The 12,525-nt window shown below is 41.9% G+C and overlaps 5 protein-coding genes across 6 annotated transcripts; 4 read left to right on the top strand and 1 right to left on the bottom strand.

Annotated features, from left to right (window-relative positions):
• Positions 1-9: 9 nt before the first annotated feature.
• Positions 10-5,222, bottom strand: Psi (P-element somatic inhibitor). 2 transcript variants are annotated; one of them, XM_020950164.2, is made up of 7 exons: positions 4,825-5,222; positions 3,602-4,723; positions 3,382-3,537; positions 2,808-3,322; positions 2,438-2,696; positions 1,906-2,374; positions 10-1,465 (listed from the first exon to the last, which is right to left on the bottom strand). In XM_020950164.2, the coding sequence occupies exons 1-6, from the start codon at positions 4,900-4,902 to the stop codon at positions 2,003-2,005; spliced, it is 2,502 nt and encodes an 833-aa protein (XP_020805823.2). In that variant the 5' UTR covers positions 4,903-5,222; the 3' UTR covers positions 10-1,465; positions 1,906-2,002. The 2 variants fall into 2 exon arrangements, with proteins under 2 accessions (XP_020805823.2, XP_086685022.1); XM_086828896.1 differs by having other exon boundaries at positions 10-1,417.
• A 403-nt stretch (positions 5,223-5,625) lies between these two features.
• On the top strand, positions 5,626-6,555 carry eEF1beta (elongation factor 1-beta). Its single transcript, XM_020942598.2, has 2 exons — positions 5,626-5,792; positions 5,905-6,555. Exons 1-2 carry the CDS (start codon positions 5,713-5,715, stop codon positions 6,491-6,493), a joined length of 669 nt encoding a protein of 222 aa, XP_020798257.2. The 5' UTR covers positions 5,626-5,712; the 3' UTR covers positions 6,494-6,555.
• A 203-nt stretch (positions 6,556-6,758) lies between these two features.
• Positions 6,759-9,236, top strand: LOC110177383 (invertebrate-type lysozyme 3). Its single transcript, XM_020944087.2, has 3 exons — positions 6,759-7,011; positions 8,614-8,784; positions 8,857-9,236. Exons 1-3 carry the CDS (start codon positions 6,930-6,932, stop codon positions 9,087-9,089), a joined length of 486 nt encoding a protein of 161 aa, XP_020799746.2. The 5' UTR covers positions 6,759-6,929; the 3' UTR covers positions 9,090-9,236.
• A 1,683-nt stretch (positions 9,237-10,919) lies between these two features.
• On the top strand, positions 10,920-11,713 carry LOC110191554 (lysozyme). Its single transcript, XM_020962433.2, has 2 exons — positions 10,920-11,119; positions 11,178-11,713. The coding sequence occupies exons 1-2, from the start codon at positions 11,050-11,052 to the stop codon at positions 11,591-11,593; spliced, it is 486 nt and encodes a 161-aa protein (XP_020818092.1). The 5' UTR covers positions 10,920-11,049; the 3' UTR covers positions 11,594-11,713.
• A 107-nt stretch (positions 11,714-11,820) lies between these two features.
• On the top strand, positions 11,821-12,513 carry LOC110191535 (lysozyme). Its single transcript, XM_020962410.2, has 2 exons — positions 11,821-12,150; positions 12,206-12,513. The coding sequence occupies exons 1-2, from the start codon at positions 11,904-11,906 to the stop codon at positions 12,439-12,441; spliced, it is 483 nt and encodes a 160-aa protein (XP_020818069.1). The 5' UTR covers positions 11,821-11,903; the 3' UTR covers positions 12,442-12,513.
• Positions 12,514-12,525: the final 12 nt, after the last annotated feature.

The raw sequence follows: 12,525 nt of genomic DNA, 5'->3' as shown, positions 1-12,525 counted from the left end.
TATATATTATATGGTATATATTAAATGTTTATTCAAAGTTTTGCCGACTGCAGGGCGGATCAGGATCTTGATCTGGATTCCGATCTGAGCCGGCAACGGTTACAATATATATGGTTGATCTGCTGTTGCAACAATCAGATATTTGGGGAGACGTAAAACTTAATGTAGATTATTTTAAAGTGGTATTTATAAATAATGGTAGACCTACATTCATTTTGGGTAAGTATGTTCAATTGCAATAAGTATGTTTAATTGTATATAGACAGTAACAACAACACACGATGATCTTACCAAGTTTGACACTTTTACAATATCTTGTTTTGTATATTTGTTCATGTTCGTTAGGGGTTTATATAGTGTGAGAAAGTTTTGGGGTTTTTCATTTCGTAATTCTGTTTTGAACTCGTCTGGAGAGCGGCCTCTGACTCTGAAAGAACATACTATATGTTTGTATATGATAATATAGTTAAAAATATATTAAAACAAGCATGATTTTCCTGCTCGTAAATGAGTTGAGTTCTTTTAAGGATAAATATTAATTGCAATAGTACATAAATATATGTAGAGCAGGAAATAATTTATAATAAGTTAATTCAGTTTCACCTTACAGCTATAAAGAATGAAGAACCAACTGAAAGGCGAAAATATTATCAATAGAAAGAACCCACTTTGAACAAGGCCCTCGCTTTTGTAAATATTATATGAATAAGTTTCGATTACAGATTAATTATCTTACCAGATCAGCAGATGTCGTTGATCGTGTTTAATTGCAGATCTCTCATGTTGTTCAAATGGTTTTTGTATTACAAACTAAGCTAGGCTACGTGAAAATGGTTTCATGTATCAAAACGTTCGTTATCTTTTAAGGCTTAAGCCCCTAAGGATATATATGTATATAGTATTTTAGTATTATTGCAATTGGGAATTGTCTTTCCCAAACGTTATTAAAAGGAGACTGCGGATGTTTCGACTTGCCTAAATTGACGGTGAAAGTGAGAGAAATCATATAAAAACACCCAAAACATTGTCATAATTCGCTTCTTTGTGTCTGTACAAATGGTGATCATGATCATCAGCAATATTATTATGTTAGATTTATAGATAGTTAGATAGTTGGTAATGATAGACTTAGGTTCTCGGGGGAAGGTGCTTACGGTTCTAGTGGGGAAAGTTATAGGCAATATCCAAATTATAGACACATGTTAATAATAATATTCATTTACATTTATGTAAAAGTGCGACGGCACAAGCTAAACGTTCAATGTTGCACTTTTCAATTTATTGACTCCGTTCCTGCTCCTCCACCTCTGCCATGTGTTGTCTCTGTCCTTGGGGTGATGTTGCTCTGTTGTTTTTCGGCTGTTTAATGCAATTAAAAATCTTCTTTTCGGATTTGCTAGTTTTTTTTTCTGTTTTGCTTTTTATGGGGGATAAAAGACATAGGACATAGTAGAACAATAGATCACTGCAAAGAGTTTTTACGCATGGTAAATAAGATTTGGTTAGCATTATAAAAAGTCAACATTTATATAGAATATAAGATGTGGGTCAGTGTTTCTCAGCTGAGCATAGGCAAATTATACAAAATAAATCTATATACAACTACAATTCTTCTCAATTGAAATAAATCATAGATTAGAGACCGAGTTAACCTACTAACCATCTGAAGAAGAATTTCAAAATGAAAATTTTCGTATGGTCATTTAGAGGACTGCGAATAACCCATTATTGTGTGTAAAATGTAGAGGGTAGATGCATTGTTCTAAAACTAAGCAGGTTTTTCAGAAGCAGATAGATAAATCAATAAAATACGTAAAGGAAAATTACAAAGGCGGTAAATTCAAGTTCAATTCAAATTGATTTGTAAAATACACACTCCACTACCAGCAACTGGGAATAACTCACCCCATGCAAGGCACCTGCATCGCCCTCCCATCGCAGCTTCGTCCACTTCAGCTTTTACTCCCACTCCCCGCTCCTGCTCCCTCCTCTTCTAACGCTCTCAGTGTTTGTCGTTTTTGTGCGATTTTGGCTGCTGTTGCCCAGGCGCTCCAGGATAGCCGCCGTAGCCAGCGCCTGGATAGCCTCCAGGATAACCCGCAGGCGGACCGCCACTTTGACCACCGCCTGGCTGCGGCGCTCCCTGCGGCTGGCCACCAGCAGCAGCTGCCGCCGCATAATACTGCGAATACTGTGCGTACTGGCTGGGTGTCATGCTCTGTCCATATCCGCCTGCTGCCGCCGCCGCAGCAGCTGCTGCTGCTGCTGCCGCCGCTGCGGCTGGATTGGGTTGTTGCTGGCCGGGATTGGGTCCACCGCCCTGGCTGGGATTGGGTGCATTATTCTGCCCACCGCTTGGGGCACCATTCTGTGACTATTTTAATTAATATACCATTAGTTTAAATGCAATTATAAGGAACATTTGTAGACCTCCTACCTTGTTCTTTAACGTCTTTTCAATGGCCTCAGCCTCCTCGATCTTTCCCACACTGCGGTAATATTCCGCCCATTGTGCACTGTAATCGGCTCCTCCAGCTCCACTGGCACCTCCTGCTTGCTGTTGGGACTGTGCTTGTTGTTGGGGCTGTTGCTGCTGCTGTTGGGGTTGCTGTTGACCAGGACCAGCGGCAGCGCCAGCTTGCTTGGCCTTCATCTGTTGCTCGATCATCTCAGCCTCTCGATGGCAGCCCATTTGTCTGAAAATTTAAAATATTTCAAAACGTTTATAAGGGCTATTTCACGTCTAATGAATTCTGAAACTTATTAAACATACAACTCCCAAAATTCCATTATCTTCTTAAACTCACTTGTAGTACTCTATCCACTGAGCTGAGTAATCCTGACCACCGGCTCCAGCTCCTGCTCCAGCAGCTCCACCTTGATTGGCTGCCATTGCCATTTGTTGCTGCTGCTGCTGTTGTTGCTGACCGGACGGATCCCAGCCCTGCTGGCCGTAGGTAGCACCTCCCCAGGGCTGCTGCTGTTGCTGCTGATAGCCCTGTCCTGCGCTAGGATCGCCGCCTTGCATTTGATTCGGGCCACCATAGCCGCCGCCTTGCTGTTGATTGTGATGTGAGTTGTTCTGGCCCCCGCCTCCTTGGTTGCCACCTCCTCCGCCGATGGGCTTGCGGGAGATGACATTAAGCTCCATATTTATCTTCTCGGAGATCATTTGGCGGGCTGCCTCCACCTGGTCGGTGGTACCCTTGGATTTGAAGAGTTTCTCGTTGGGCGGATTACTGGCATTCCGATCCATTTCCGTGTGGGCTCCAGATTGCTGGTTGATCAGCTTAATGGTCTCGCCACCACGACCAATAACGATCTGAAAACGGTGGAAAATTGTTAGAAAATTGCAAATATGTATTTTGTTATGAAACCTACTCCACACTTTGAAGCGGGCACCAGGAATGTGATCTCCTCCCGTCCGCCTTGGGCGTGGTTCACCCCGTATCCGTAGCCGTAGTTGGAGTTGCTCTGGTCGCCGCCGCCTTGGCCTCCGCCGCCACCATTACCATTTCGGTTCATGCCATTGCGTTGCTATTGGATCAGGAGAGTTTGTTAGAAAAGGCATCTACAGACCACCTGGAGGACGCCCGCTCACCATCACATTTTCGATCAAGCCATCAATGGTGCGTTTGGCATCCTCGACCTGCTGCCGAGTTCCCTGGATGACGCACCGTCGATCTCCCATCTCGTCGTTCTTTCCCTGGATGAATTGCAGCTTGCAGCCGCATTCCGTTTGTATTTTTCGGATCATGTCGCCGCCCTTGCCAATGACCACGCCCACCGCTATCTTGGGGACAAAGACCTCGACGCTCTCGCCGCCGTTGCCGTTGTTAAAGTTGTTGTAGCCCATGCCAGGCCCGCCGCCTCCACTTCCACCTCCTGCTCCTCCGCCGCCACCACCACCTCGTCCGCCCTGCTGCTGAGTCTGGGCATCCTTCTGGGCAATCAGATCCAGCACCATCTGCTTGGCGTGCTCGATTTTCTGCGCCTCGCCGGAAATACGCAGCGGCTTGATAACCTCTTGATTGGGACCGTCCTGTATAATGATCATCTTGGCGCCGGTCTTCTCCTGCAGCTGCTTGATGGTGTCGCCACCTTTACCAATAACCAGGCCAACCTTGGCGCCCGGTATCATGATCTCCTGATACGGCGGATAGCCGCTCGGTCCGGGTGGCGGCATGTTAATGGTAAGCAGAACTTCTACCTGCCCACCACCGCCCCGATTGGCCATTGTCTGGATCATCTCGCGACCCTTGGTCACGGTTTCGCGCTGGCCGCGCAGCATCAGAACGCGATCCTGATCCTGCATCACCTGCACCTTGGCACCCGACTCGGCCTGGATGTGGGTAATGGTGTCGTTGCTGCCACGTCCCATAAAGGCACTGGCCACCGAGTCTGGAATGCGGATCTGCTCCTCGCAGGTGGTGCCCGCCGAGGCAGCCAGTCTGGCGGCAACTGCCGCTGCCTGGGCAATCGCCTGGGTGATGCTGGCACCGCCCTGGCTGCCACCGCCTCCGCCTCCGCTACCACTGCTCATGTTCGAGTTGTTGGCGTACTCTGGGCTTCCGAAGGAGCGCTTGCTGTCGGGCCCACTGTCGCCGTCGTCGTTTACTCGCTTAAAAGCGTTACCGCCGGGACCGGGACCTCCTCCTCCTGCTGGTGGCGATGGGCCCACTGGTGCGCCGCCTTGTTGGTTCGGTTGTATCTTTGCAGCAATCTGCGGTTCAGCGGGAAAGGGAACATGGTGTTATATATATACACACACGCATGGCTTCCGGCTCTCTTCCTCTTCCCAGGGACGGACCGGGATCCACTTACCTGCTTGGCACGCTGTATTGCCTGGGCCAGCGCCTGAGATTGACTAAGGCTTGCTTGCTGAGTTTGGAAGTCACTCATTTCGGCACTGGTTTCGTTGTGATTTTGATTCCCTTTTTCCGACCAAAAACTTTTTTCACTTCACCCTCTCCACGAGTTGAAAATTCAATACCGAAGCGTTGCTAGTTTTTCACGTACAAAAAAACTGCTACAAACGTTTTCACCGCTTATATTCGGCAGTTTATGACTTTTTCTGCCTTGCACTTTTGTTTACTACTTGTTTGGCTTGTTTTTTTAACAGCTTTTTCGTTTTTTTCACTGTTTTTCGGCTTTGCGGTGAAAATTATGCCTGCAAAAAATTGTTGTAGCATCAGTGTGACAGCAGAGGGACCAAATTGAATATACTTAAACTGGAATACTTAAAAATACCAATTAATTTTTAAAATTCCAATGGGACCAACATTTGTTGCTTTATTTTTATGTACTTCTTATTTACAAATTTAAATTAAGCTTTGGTTTTATCTTTATTACCGAATATTGTTTTTATACTTCAGAATTAAATAATTAGTTTAAGCCCTTGGCTTTCAATCTAGGGTTATCAAGCGTTTGTGGTATGAAGTTGCATCAACAGCAGTTCTATTTTTGCAATCTTTCATTGTGTCGAACTTAGCTTTCTTGCTTGTTTTGCGTAAAATTAGTCGCCTATTTTATTTTCAAAATTAAAAAATATATTAGAAAAAAATCTAGATTTATTTACTTTAAAAATACTTTACTTTAATAATACTGACAGCTCGTCAGAACGGTCACACCTTCTTTCTTCGTCGACAACGTTGCGCAGAGCACGGCATCTGATTGTTAAACGCGAATTTACCCCACAAAAACGCATTTAAAATGGCTTTCGGTGATGTGAAGACCCCCGCTGGACTCAAGGAGTTGAACAACTTCCTGGCCGACAACAGCTACATCAGCGGGTAAGCACGCGGGGCTCGAATGTGAGGTTAGGCACGACCGCACCACGTCGGCAGACTCACAGCTTCCCCATTTAAGCATTATTTAACTTGAATCTCTCTTGAATTCCCGCAGATACACTCCCAGCAAGGCCGATCTGTCGGTGTTCGATGCTCTGGGCAAGGCCCCGGCCGGTGACTACGTGAACGTGGCTCGCTGGTACCGTCACATTGCCTCCTTCGAGGCCGCAGAGCGTGCCGCATGGACTGGCAGTCCTCTGCCCCAGCTGGCTGGAGCTAAGCCCACCGTGGCCGCTCCCGCCAAGCCGGCTGCCGACGATGACGACGATGTGGATCTATTCGGATCCGACGACGAGGAGGATGAGGAGGCTGAGCGCATCAAGCAGGAGCGCGTCGCCGCCTATGCCGCCAAGAAGTCCAAGAAGCCCGCCCTCATTGCCAAGTCCTCCGTGCTCCTGGACGTCAAGCCCTGGGATGATGAGACCGACATGAAGGAGATGGAGGTGAATGTGCGCACCATTGAGATGGACGGTCTGCTGTGGGGAGCCTCCAAGCTGGTGCCCGTGGGCTATGGCATCAACAAGCTGCAGATCATGTGCGTCATTGAGGACGATAAGGTGTCCATTGATTTGCTGCAGGAGAAGATTGAGGAGTTCGAGGACTTTGTCCAGTCTGTCGACATTGCTGCCTTCAACAAGATCTAAACCTGAGATTCTTGATACTCTTATATTTTGAATAAATCGAGCAAAGTAAAGCAACTAAGAAATTGGTTTTTCAAGGAAATAGAGTTATTAAGTGTTTAAACTTGTTTTTGTTTATTTAGACTTAGATCTTAATCATGCTTCTTTGAATATTAATCCCCTCCCCAAAAGTATACTATTAATATCGAATCAAACTTTTTAAGTTATCTCTTTGGCTACCCCAACTCTCAAGTTCTCAGCTTAAGTCTTTCGTTTCGCGAGCTTTCCCAGAGCTTTAGTCAACCAAAAAGGCTAGCTCATCGCACTCCCCAGTTCAGTTGATCGGCGCGCTCGCTAGTGTTCGGTTCTATAAACAATAAAATCACTGGATTATACTATACTTCAGTCTGTTGCAGTTTAAAAATTGAATACATTTTTGGACAAAAGTACTGCTAATATAATGGCTGCCAACAAATTGTGCTGCACTGTGGCCATTGGGGCTCTGCTGTGCCTGGGATTTGCGGCTCTCATTCAGGCCAACGGTAAGTAAACTAAAACTAAAATATACGAGAACATTTCCGTTCTTATTATTGTTTTCGAAACGAATTCGTTACGCATTTGAGATAGATTTGCTTTTTGAACGTGAAATACAAATACCCGGATCGTCTGCATTCATTAACATTAATTAGCAATTGTGTAGATACTCGTATTTGTATCTTTTGTTCAGCGAACAAGACATGTTTCGTTCTTAGATGGATTTCCCAGATACTTTTAACCATATATATTTGCATATAATAAGTTTCGAGACGTTGACAAAACATCCATTAATGCTCGTCGTTTCGGATTGAATTTGAATCTGAGATGTGCGTCTGTCATTTGATACACAGGCCGGGCCGGTTCGTTGACTGTCAATAACGCAGTTTTGCCATTGAAATTGCTTCCGATTTTATATGGCCATTACATTAAGCGGAAATAAATTGGAATTATCGTTAATACCTAACTATCTATCAATTATATATACACTAAATATTTGCTGTTGTGCAATGAGCTCACGCGGATTTCTGTTTAATAACCTAATTGTTTAACTGGCTAATTGACACAATACATTATCCATTATCTTTGAATTCTTCGTAAAAAGGATGTCGATTACCTTGAAATTTTCACTATTCCGGAATAGAATTTAACAATGCAGTTTGACATGCTATTGTTTTAGGCCAACAAAAAAAAAACCCCAACACCTTCGTGACAATTTAAAACGATGACGTTTGTGGGCTTGATCTCAACCCTGCGTGTCGATTATATCAGGGAAATACTCTGTTTTCCTCTACTTTATAAATTGTTATATTTTTTTATTATTTATTAATTATTCTAGATTCAAATTTTCGACAGATTGCCAAAAACATTATTAATCTTGACCCAATTTTTTGCGCCTTTCAAGATTATTTCTGCATAGGTCAGTGAACTAAGAAACTGCCACGATTTCGGGCGTGTGTGTAGGTGAAGCCAAAGGCTAGAATATACCCATTAAAAATACAACAATAAATACAAAATTTAATTACAAGAACAAGGTCTTGATAACACCAATATATATATATATGTATATATATTGACTCATCCACGCCTTCGGTTTCTGCCGGATTTGTTCTCCGGAGATGCCTCAATGTTGCCATTGAAAGTTGCAAAACTAGTTCGGTTAAAAAATGAGATGTAGACGTGAGGCTGGCAGATTCAACGGAACGTTCCAGCTCAGGTTCATGGGCGTGCAATCAGCGGAATGGTTTCTCCATCCATCGATAAATGTTGTTATATTTATAAATATATATTTCTATACATTCTTTATACATTTGCCAGAACGGAGATTTTGTTTCGATTGGAATTTAATATTTATTTTCAAGTAATAAAAAATATGGGTGGTTATATTTGCTCAGTTAAAATTTTAATAATTTCGGAGTGATATAAGAAAACAGCAAACATTACCGAATGCTCTGAATAAAGCGATGACATGGGCTGGGCAAATATGTATGTGTGACACCATTCGGGCTTTTGCTTTTTTTTTTAGAGCTCGCTCTGGTTACGCTCCCGACGAGGCTTATCTCAATACGAAGCTGATTTGATTTGATTCATCTGATCTCTCACCCGAACAGATAAGCCGGTGACTGATGTGTGCCTGGGCTGCATCTGCGAGGCCATCAGTGGATGCAATCAGACCCGGTACTGTGGCGGTGGAGTCTGTGGCCTGTTTCGCATCACCTGGGCGTACTGGTCCGATGGCGGCAAGCTGACCTTGGGCAACGAGAGTCCCCAGTCTGAGGATGGTAAGTTCCACAGCCTCCTTCCTTTCCGGTTTTCCGCGCTTTAATTATTATCATCTTCATAATCGCCTTTAGCTTATGCCAACTGCGTGAACGATCCCTATTGTGCGGCCAACACCATCCAGAATTACATGACCAAGTTCGGCCAGGACTGCAATGGAGATGGTGCCGTCGATTGCTACGACTATGCCGCCATCCATAAGCTGGGAGGATATGGTTGCACTGGCGAGCTGGCCTATAATTATCAGAACACCCTGGGCACCTGCCTGACTTCGTTCCAGAGTGTTGATGTGCGCACTTCCGGCTAATCCCATCATCTTGCTAAATTTATCTACCAACTAATATATATTTACTTTTTGTAATTAATTAATAATTTATGGCAATGCATTTGAATTCGAAGGAGATTGCGCAATTGAGATTGATAATAAATTGACACTGTGTCAAGGGAATAAAAATTAGCATTATCTTCATCTAACGTGGGGAACATAGTTTCAATATTTGCATTGCTATATGATACTTGAATAATCGCTTGGAAGATACTGAAAAATATCAAATTTTATGGGTATGTTTACAAGATTTTTACTAGACTGGTTATTATACCCTTGCAGGGTATTATAATTTCAGTCAGAAGTTTGCAACGCAGTGAAGGAGGCACCTCCGACTATATAAAGTATATATATTCTTGATCAGGATCAACAGCCGAGTCGATCTAGCCATGTCCGTCTGTCCGTCTGTCCGTCTGTCCTTCTGTCCGTCTGTCCGTCTGTCCGTCTGTCCGTCTGTCCGTTTCTACGCAAACTAGTCTCTCAGTTTTGAAGCTATCTGAATGAAACTTTGTAGTTAGCCTTCTATATACTCTCACTCGTATATATGTCGGAACGGGCCGGATCGGACGACTATATCATATAGCTGCCATAGGAATGATCGTAAAATTTTTACAAAAAAATTTTTAACTTTTTCAGTTTTCAATAGAATTGGATCAAATTTAAGATATAGCCATTTTACTATACTCTACAATTTTGTGTAAAATTTTATGAAAATCGGACCAATATATCATATAGCTCCCATAGGAACGATCGAGAAATTAATACAATTAAATTTATAACTTTTTTAGTTTTCAGCTGATTTTCATCAAATTTAAGGTATAGCTATTTTATATTAGTCTTAAATTTGTTGTCAAATTTTATGAAAATCGAACGACTATATCTTATAGGTGCCATACAAACGATCGTTTGATGTAGAGGAAAAATGCAAATCTGTGAATGTAAAACTGCAAATATAATATGTATAGGTGAATGAAATGAAAGCAGGTATTATTATTCATTGTTTTTTAACACAAATATATATAATTTATATTGTATGGATTCCTATTCATAGAAGTTCTATCTGCAAGGGTATATAAACTTCGGCGTGCCGAAGTTAGCTTTCTTTCTTGTTTTAAATAAAACACTTGTTAAAAAGTAATTTTAAATGCCTAACTAAATTCCTTTAAAAACTTGTTAAAAAGTAATTTTAAATGCATAACTACATTTTTATAATATAATTTAATATACAGATTTATTAACCTAATATAAACCAGTATAGAAAAGTTTTCCGTATTGAATGCATTTTTGGTTTAGTTATGATCTATTTCAGAGGGCCACTCCTGATTCAATTTAAACTGAAAGGTAATACAGACTTAGGTTAATTTCCTCGTTAAAAATACATTTAAATTATATAGATATATAAATTAAGTAATTAAAATTAAATGACTGCTTATTGAATCCTTTCTGTTATGAAATCTAACTATAAACTTTCTTTCGCTACAGAATAAGTTTATTAAATCTTTTTAGTATATTTAGTATTTATTAATTTAAAAATTTATAATGTGAGTTTTAATTATAAATCTTAAGAATCAAATGAGAAACTAAGCCCAAAAGTATGTCACATTTTCGAAGTATTCAACTCGGAAGTGAAAAAAAAAGCTCTGCCAGAATCCGGAAAACAAATCATTTAATTTAATTGTGTTGTTTAAGTTTTGGAATATTTAAAAGCCACAAAGTATAGCACTCCAAATTATAAATTTTCGCAAAATACTATATATAATAATATAGTAATACATAAATATTAATAATATATTATAAAGTTCATTTGAAAAGCGCCCTAGAAACCGGTATTATCCGCCAGCTTGACAGATTTACCAGGTGAGAACTCGGTTCATGGGTTTCTCTAGCGCCATTCGTATTTCAGGTGCTAAGGTGAAAGATTATTACTATAAAAAGACGGAGAATGAGAGTTTTCCTGGGATATTTTCTTTATTTACTGCTGGCCCTAGGACCTTCGTTGGTTAAAAGTCAAGGTGAGTTTAGTTAACAAGAATTAAAAGGAAATATAATATACATATATTTAATTTTTAGGTCACGTGCTGGATAAACCCGTAACTGAACTGTGTCTCAACTGTATTTGTGAGGCAATCAGCGGCTGCAATGCCACAGCGATATGCACGAGTCCTGAGAAGGGCGCTTGTGGCATTTTCCGCATCACCTGGGCCTACTGGGTGGATGCAGGAAAACTGACAGTGAATGGCGAGGATCCAGATTCGGAAAATGCCTTCCAGAACTGCGCCAATGATCCGCACTGTGCCGCCGACTTGGTGCAGAATTATATGAAGAAGTTCAATCAGGATTGCAACGAGGATGGCGAAATGGATTGCCATGACTATGCCCGAATCCACAAATCGGGGGCTTATGGCTGTCACGCAGACTTGCCCTACAAATACCAGAGTGTGTTCGAGGAGTGTATTGAGAACTACCAGGATCAGGGATTTAAGTGATGAAATATAGTTATTTTTTTATAGTGTTTGCCATATTTTAAAGTTTTTCAAAGTTGGTTATTAATTTTATAGATTTGTTAAGTAGTTTTCCAATAAATATCATCTTGTCTAACCTGAAAATGTGTATGCAAATATACCTACAAATTTGTATGTTAAATATACATATATTAGCCGGGAATCTCCCCTGCTGTAATACTAGACCAGCTTTATTTCCTATTGCTGCAATTAGTCACTATCGATCTGTCTCTCAGTGTTTACTAATAAAACCAGCAGCGCAAGCTGAAATCATAGTTCTCCCAGATCAGCTAGCATGCATATCAAATCATCATTGTTTGTTTTTCTCCTGGGTCTAACCATTGGAGTGATGTGGATCCAAGCGGAGACCCAACAGCCCATTACAGAGACCTGTCTGGTCTGTATGTGCCAGGCCTTGAGCGGTTGCAATGATACGGCTGTTTGTGTGAATGGAGCTTGTGGCATCTTCAGGATCACCTGGGATCAGTGGGTGGACTCCGGGCGATTCACCATAGCCGGGGACTCGCCTTTAACGGATAGCTGTAAGCTTTATAGTTACTTTCAATCGGGCGATATAATTTATTAATTAATTAACAGCCTTCACCAACTGTGCCAACGATCCCATATGTGCTGCCAATACATTGCAAAGTTATATGGTTAAATACGGTCAGGATTGTAATGATGATCAAACGGAGGATTGCTATGATTATGGAGCCATCCATTATATGGGTCCTTTTAACTGCAAAGCGGATATGCCGTACACCTATGAGAGCATTTTCAAGCGCTGCCTGCGAGATGCTTTGCGGGCGGAGAAGCGCCAGAAAGCCACCTGAAATTCCGGGAATGCATTCCACCCAGTATAGTAACTTAATAAATTAGTAAATTATGAGGAAGAGTCCACTTTATATATGTGCGAA

Source organism: Drosophila serrata, unplaced genomic scaffold (genome assembly GCF_035046125.1).
Source record: "Drosophila serrata isolate PLE 108 unplaced genomic scaffold, ASM3504612v1 contig_184, whole genome shotgun sequence".
NCBI classification, from domain to species: Eukaryota; Metazoa; Arthropoda; class Insecta; order Diptera; family Drosophilidae; genus Drosophila; species Drosophila serrata.
Note: the sequence above shows the minus strand (reverse complement) of the source record. Positions and strands in the feature narration are given on the sequence as shown.

What these genes read in the sequence shown, in the direction of transcription:
- eEF1beta (XM_020942598.2), top strand. Translation starts at nt 5,713, where the DNA reads ATGGCTTTCGGTGATGTGAAGACCCCCGCTGGACTCAAGGAGTTGAAC. An exon ending in GACAACAGCTACATCAGCGG is followed by an intron (nt 5,793 to 5,904) that starts GTAAGCACGCGG and finishes GAATTCCCGCAG; the next exon opens with ATACACTCCCAGCAAGGCCG.
- LOC110191554 (XM_020962433.2), top strand. Translation starts at nt 11,050, where the DNA reads ATGAGAGTTTTCCTGGGATATTTTCTTTATTTACTGCTGGCCCTAGGA. An exon ending in TTCGTTGGTTAAAAGTCAAG is followed by an intron (nt 11,120 to 11,177) that starts GTGAGTTTAGTT and finishes TTTAATTTTTAG; the next exon opens with GTCACGTGCTGGATAAACCC.
- Psi (XM_020950164.2), bottom strand. Translation starts at nt 4,902, where the DNA reads ATGAGTGACTTCCAAACTCAGCAAGCAAGCCTTAGTCAATCTCAGGCG. An exon ending in CAATACAGCGTGCCAAGCAG is followed by an intron (nt 4,724 to 4,824) that starts GTAAGTGGATCC and finishes GCTGAACCGCAG; the next exon opens with ATTGCTGCAAAGATACAACC. An exon ending in GCTTGATCGAAAATGTGATG is followed by an intron (nt 3,538 to 3,601) that starts GTGAGCGGGCGT and finishes CTGATCCAATAG; the next exon opens with CAACGCAATGGCATGAACCG.
- LOC110191535 (XM_020962410.2), top strand. Translation starts at nt 11,904, where the DNA reads ATGCATATCAAATCATCATTGTTTGTTTTTCTCCTGGGTCTAACCATT. An exon ending in CTCGCCTTTAACGGATAGCT is followed by an intron (nt 12,151 to 12,205) that starts GTAAGCTTTATA and finishes ATTAATTAACAG; the next exon opens with CCTTCACCAACTGTGCCAAC.
- LOC110177383 (XM_020944087.2), top strand. Translation starts at nt 6,930, where the DNA reads ATGGCTGCCAACAAATTGTGCTGCACTGTGGCCATTGGGGCTCTGCTG. An exon ending in GGCTCTCATTCAGGCCAACG is followed by an intron (nt 7,012 to 8,613) that starts GTAAGTAAACTA and finishes TCACCCGAACAG; the next exon opens with ATAAGCCGGTGACTGATGTG. An exon ending in GAGTCCCCAGTCTGAGGATG is followed by an intron (nt 8,785 to 8,856) that starts GTAAGTTCCACA and finishes AATCGCCTTTAG; the next exon opens with CTTATGCCAACTGCGTGAAC.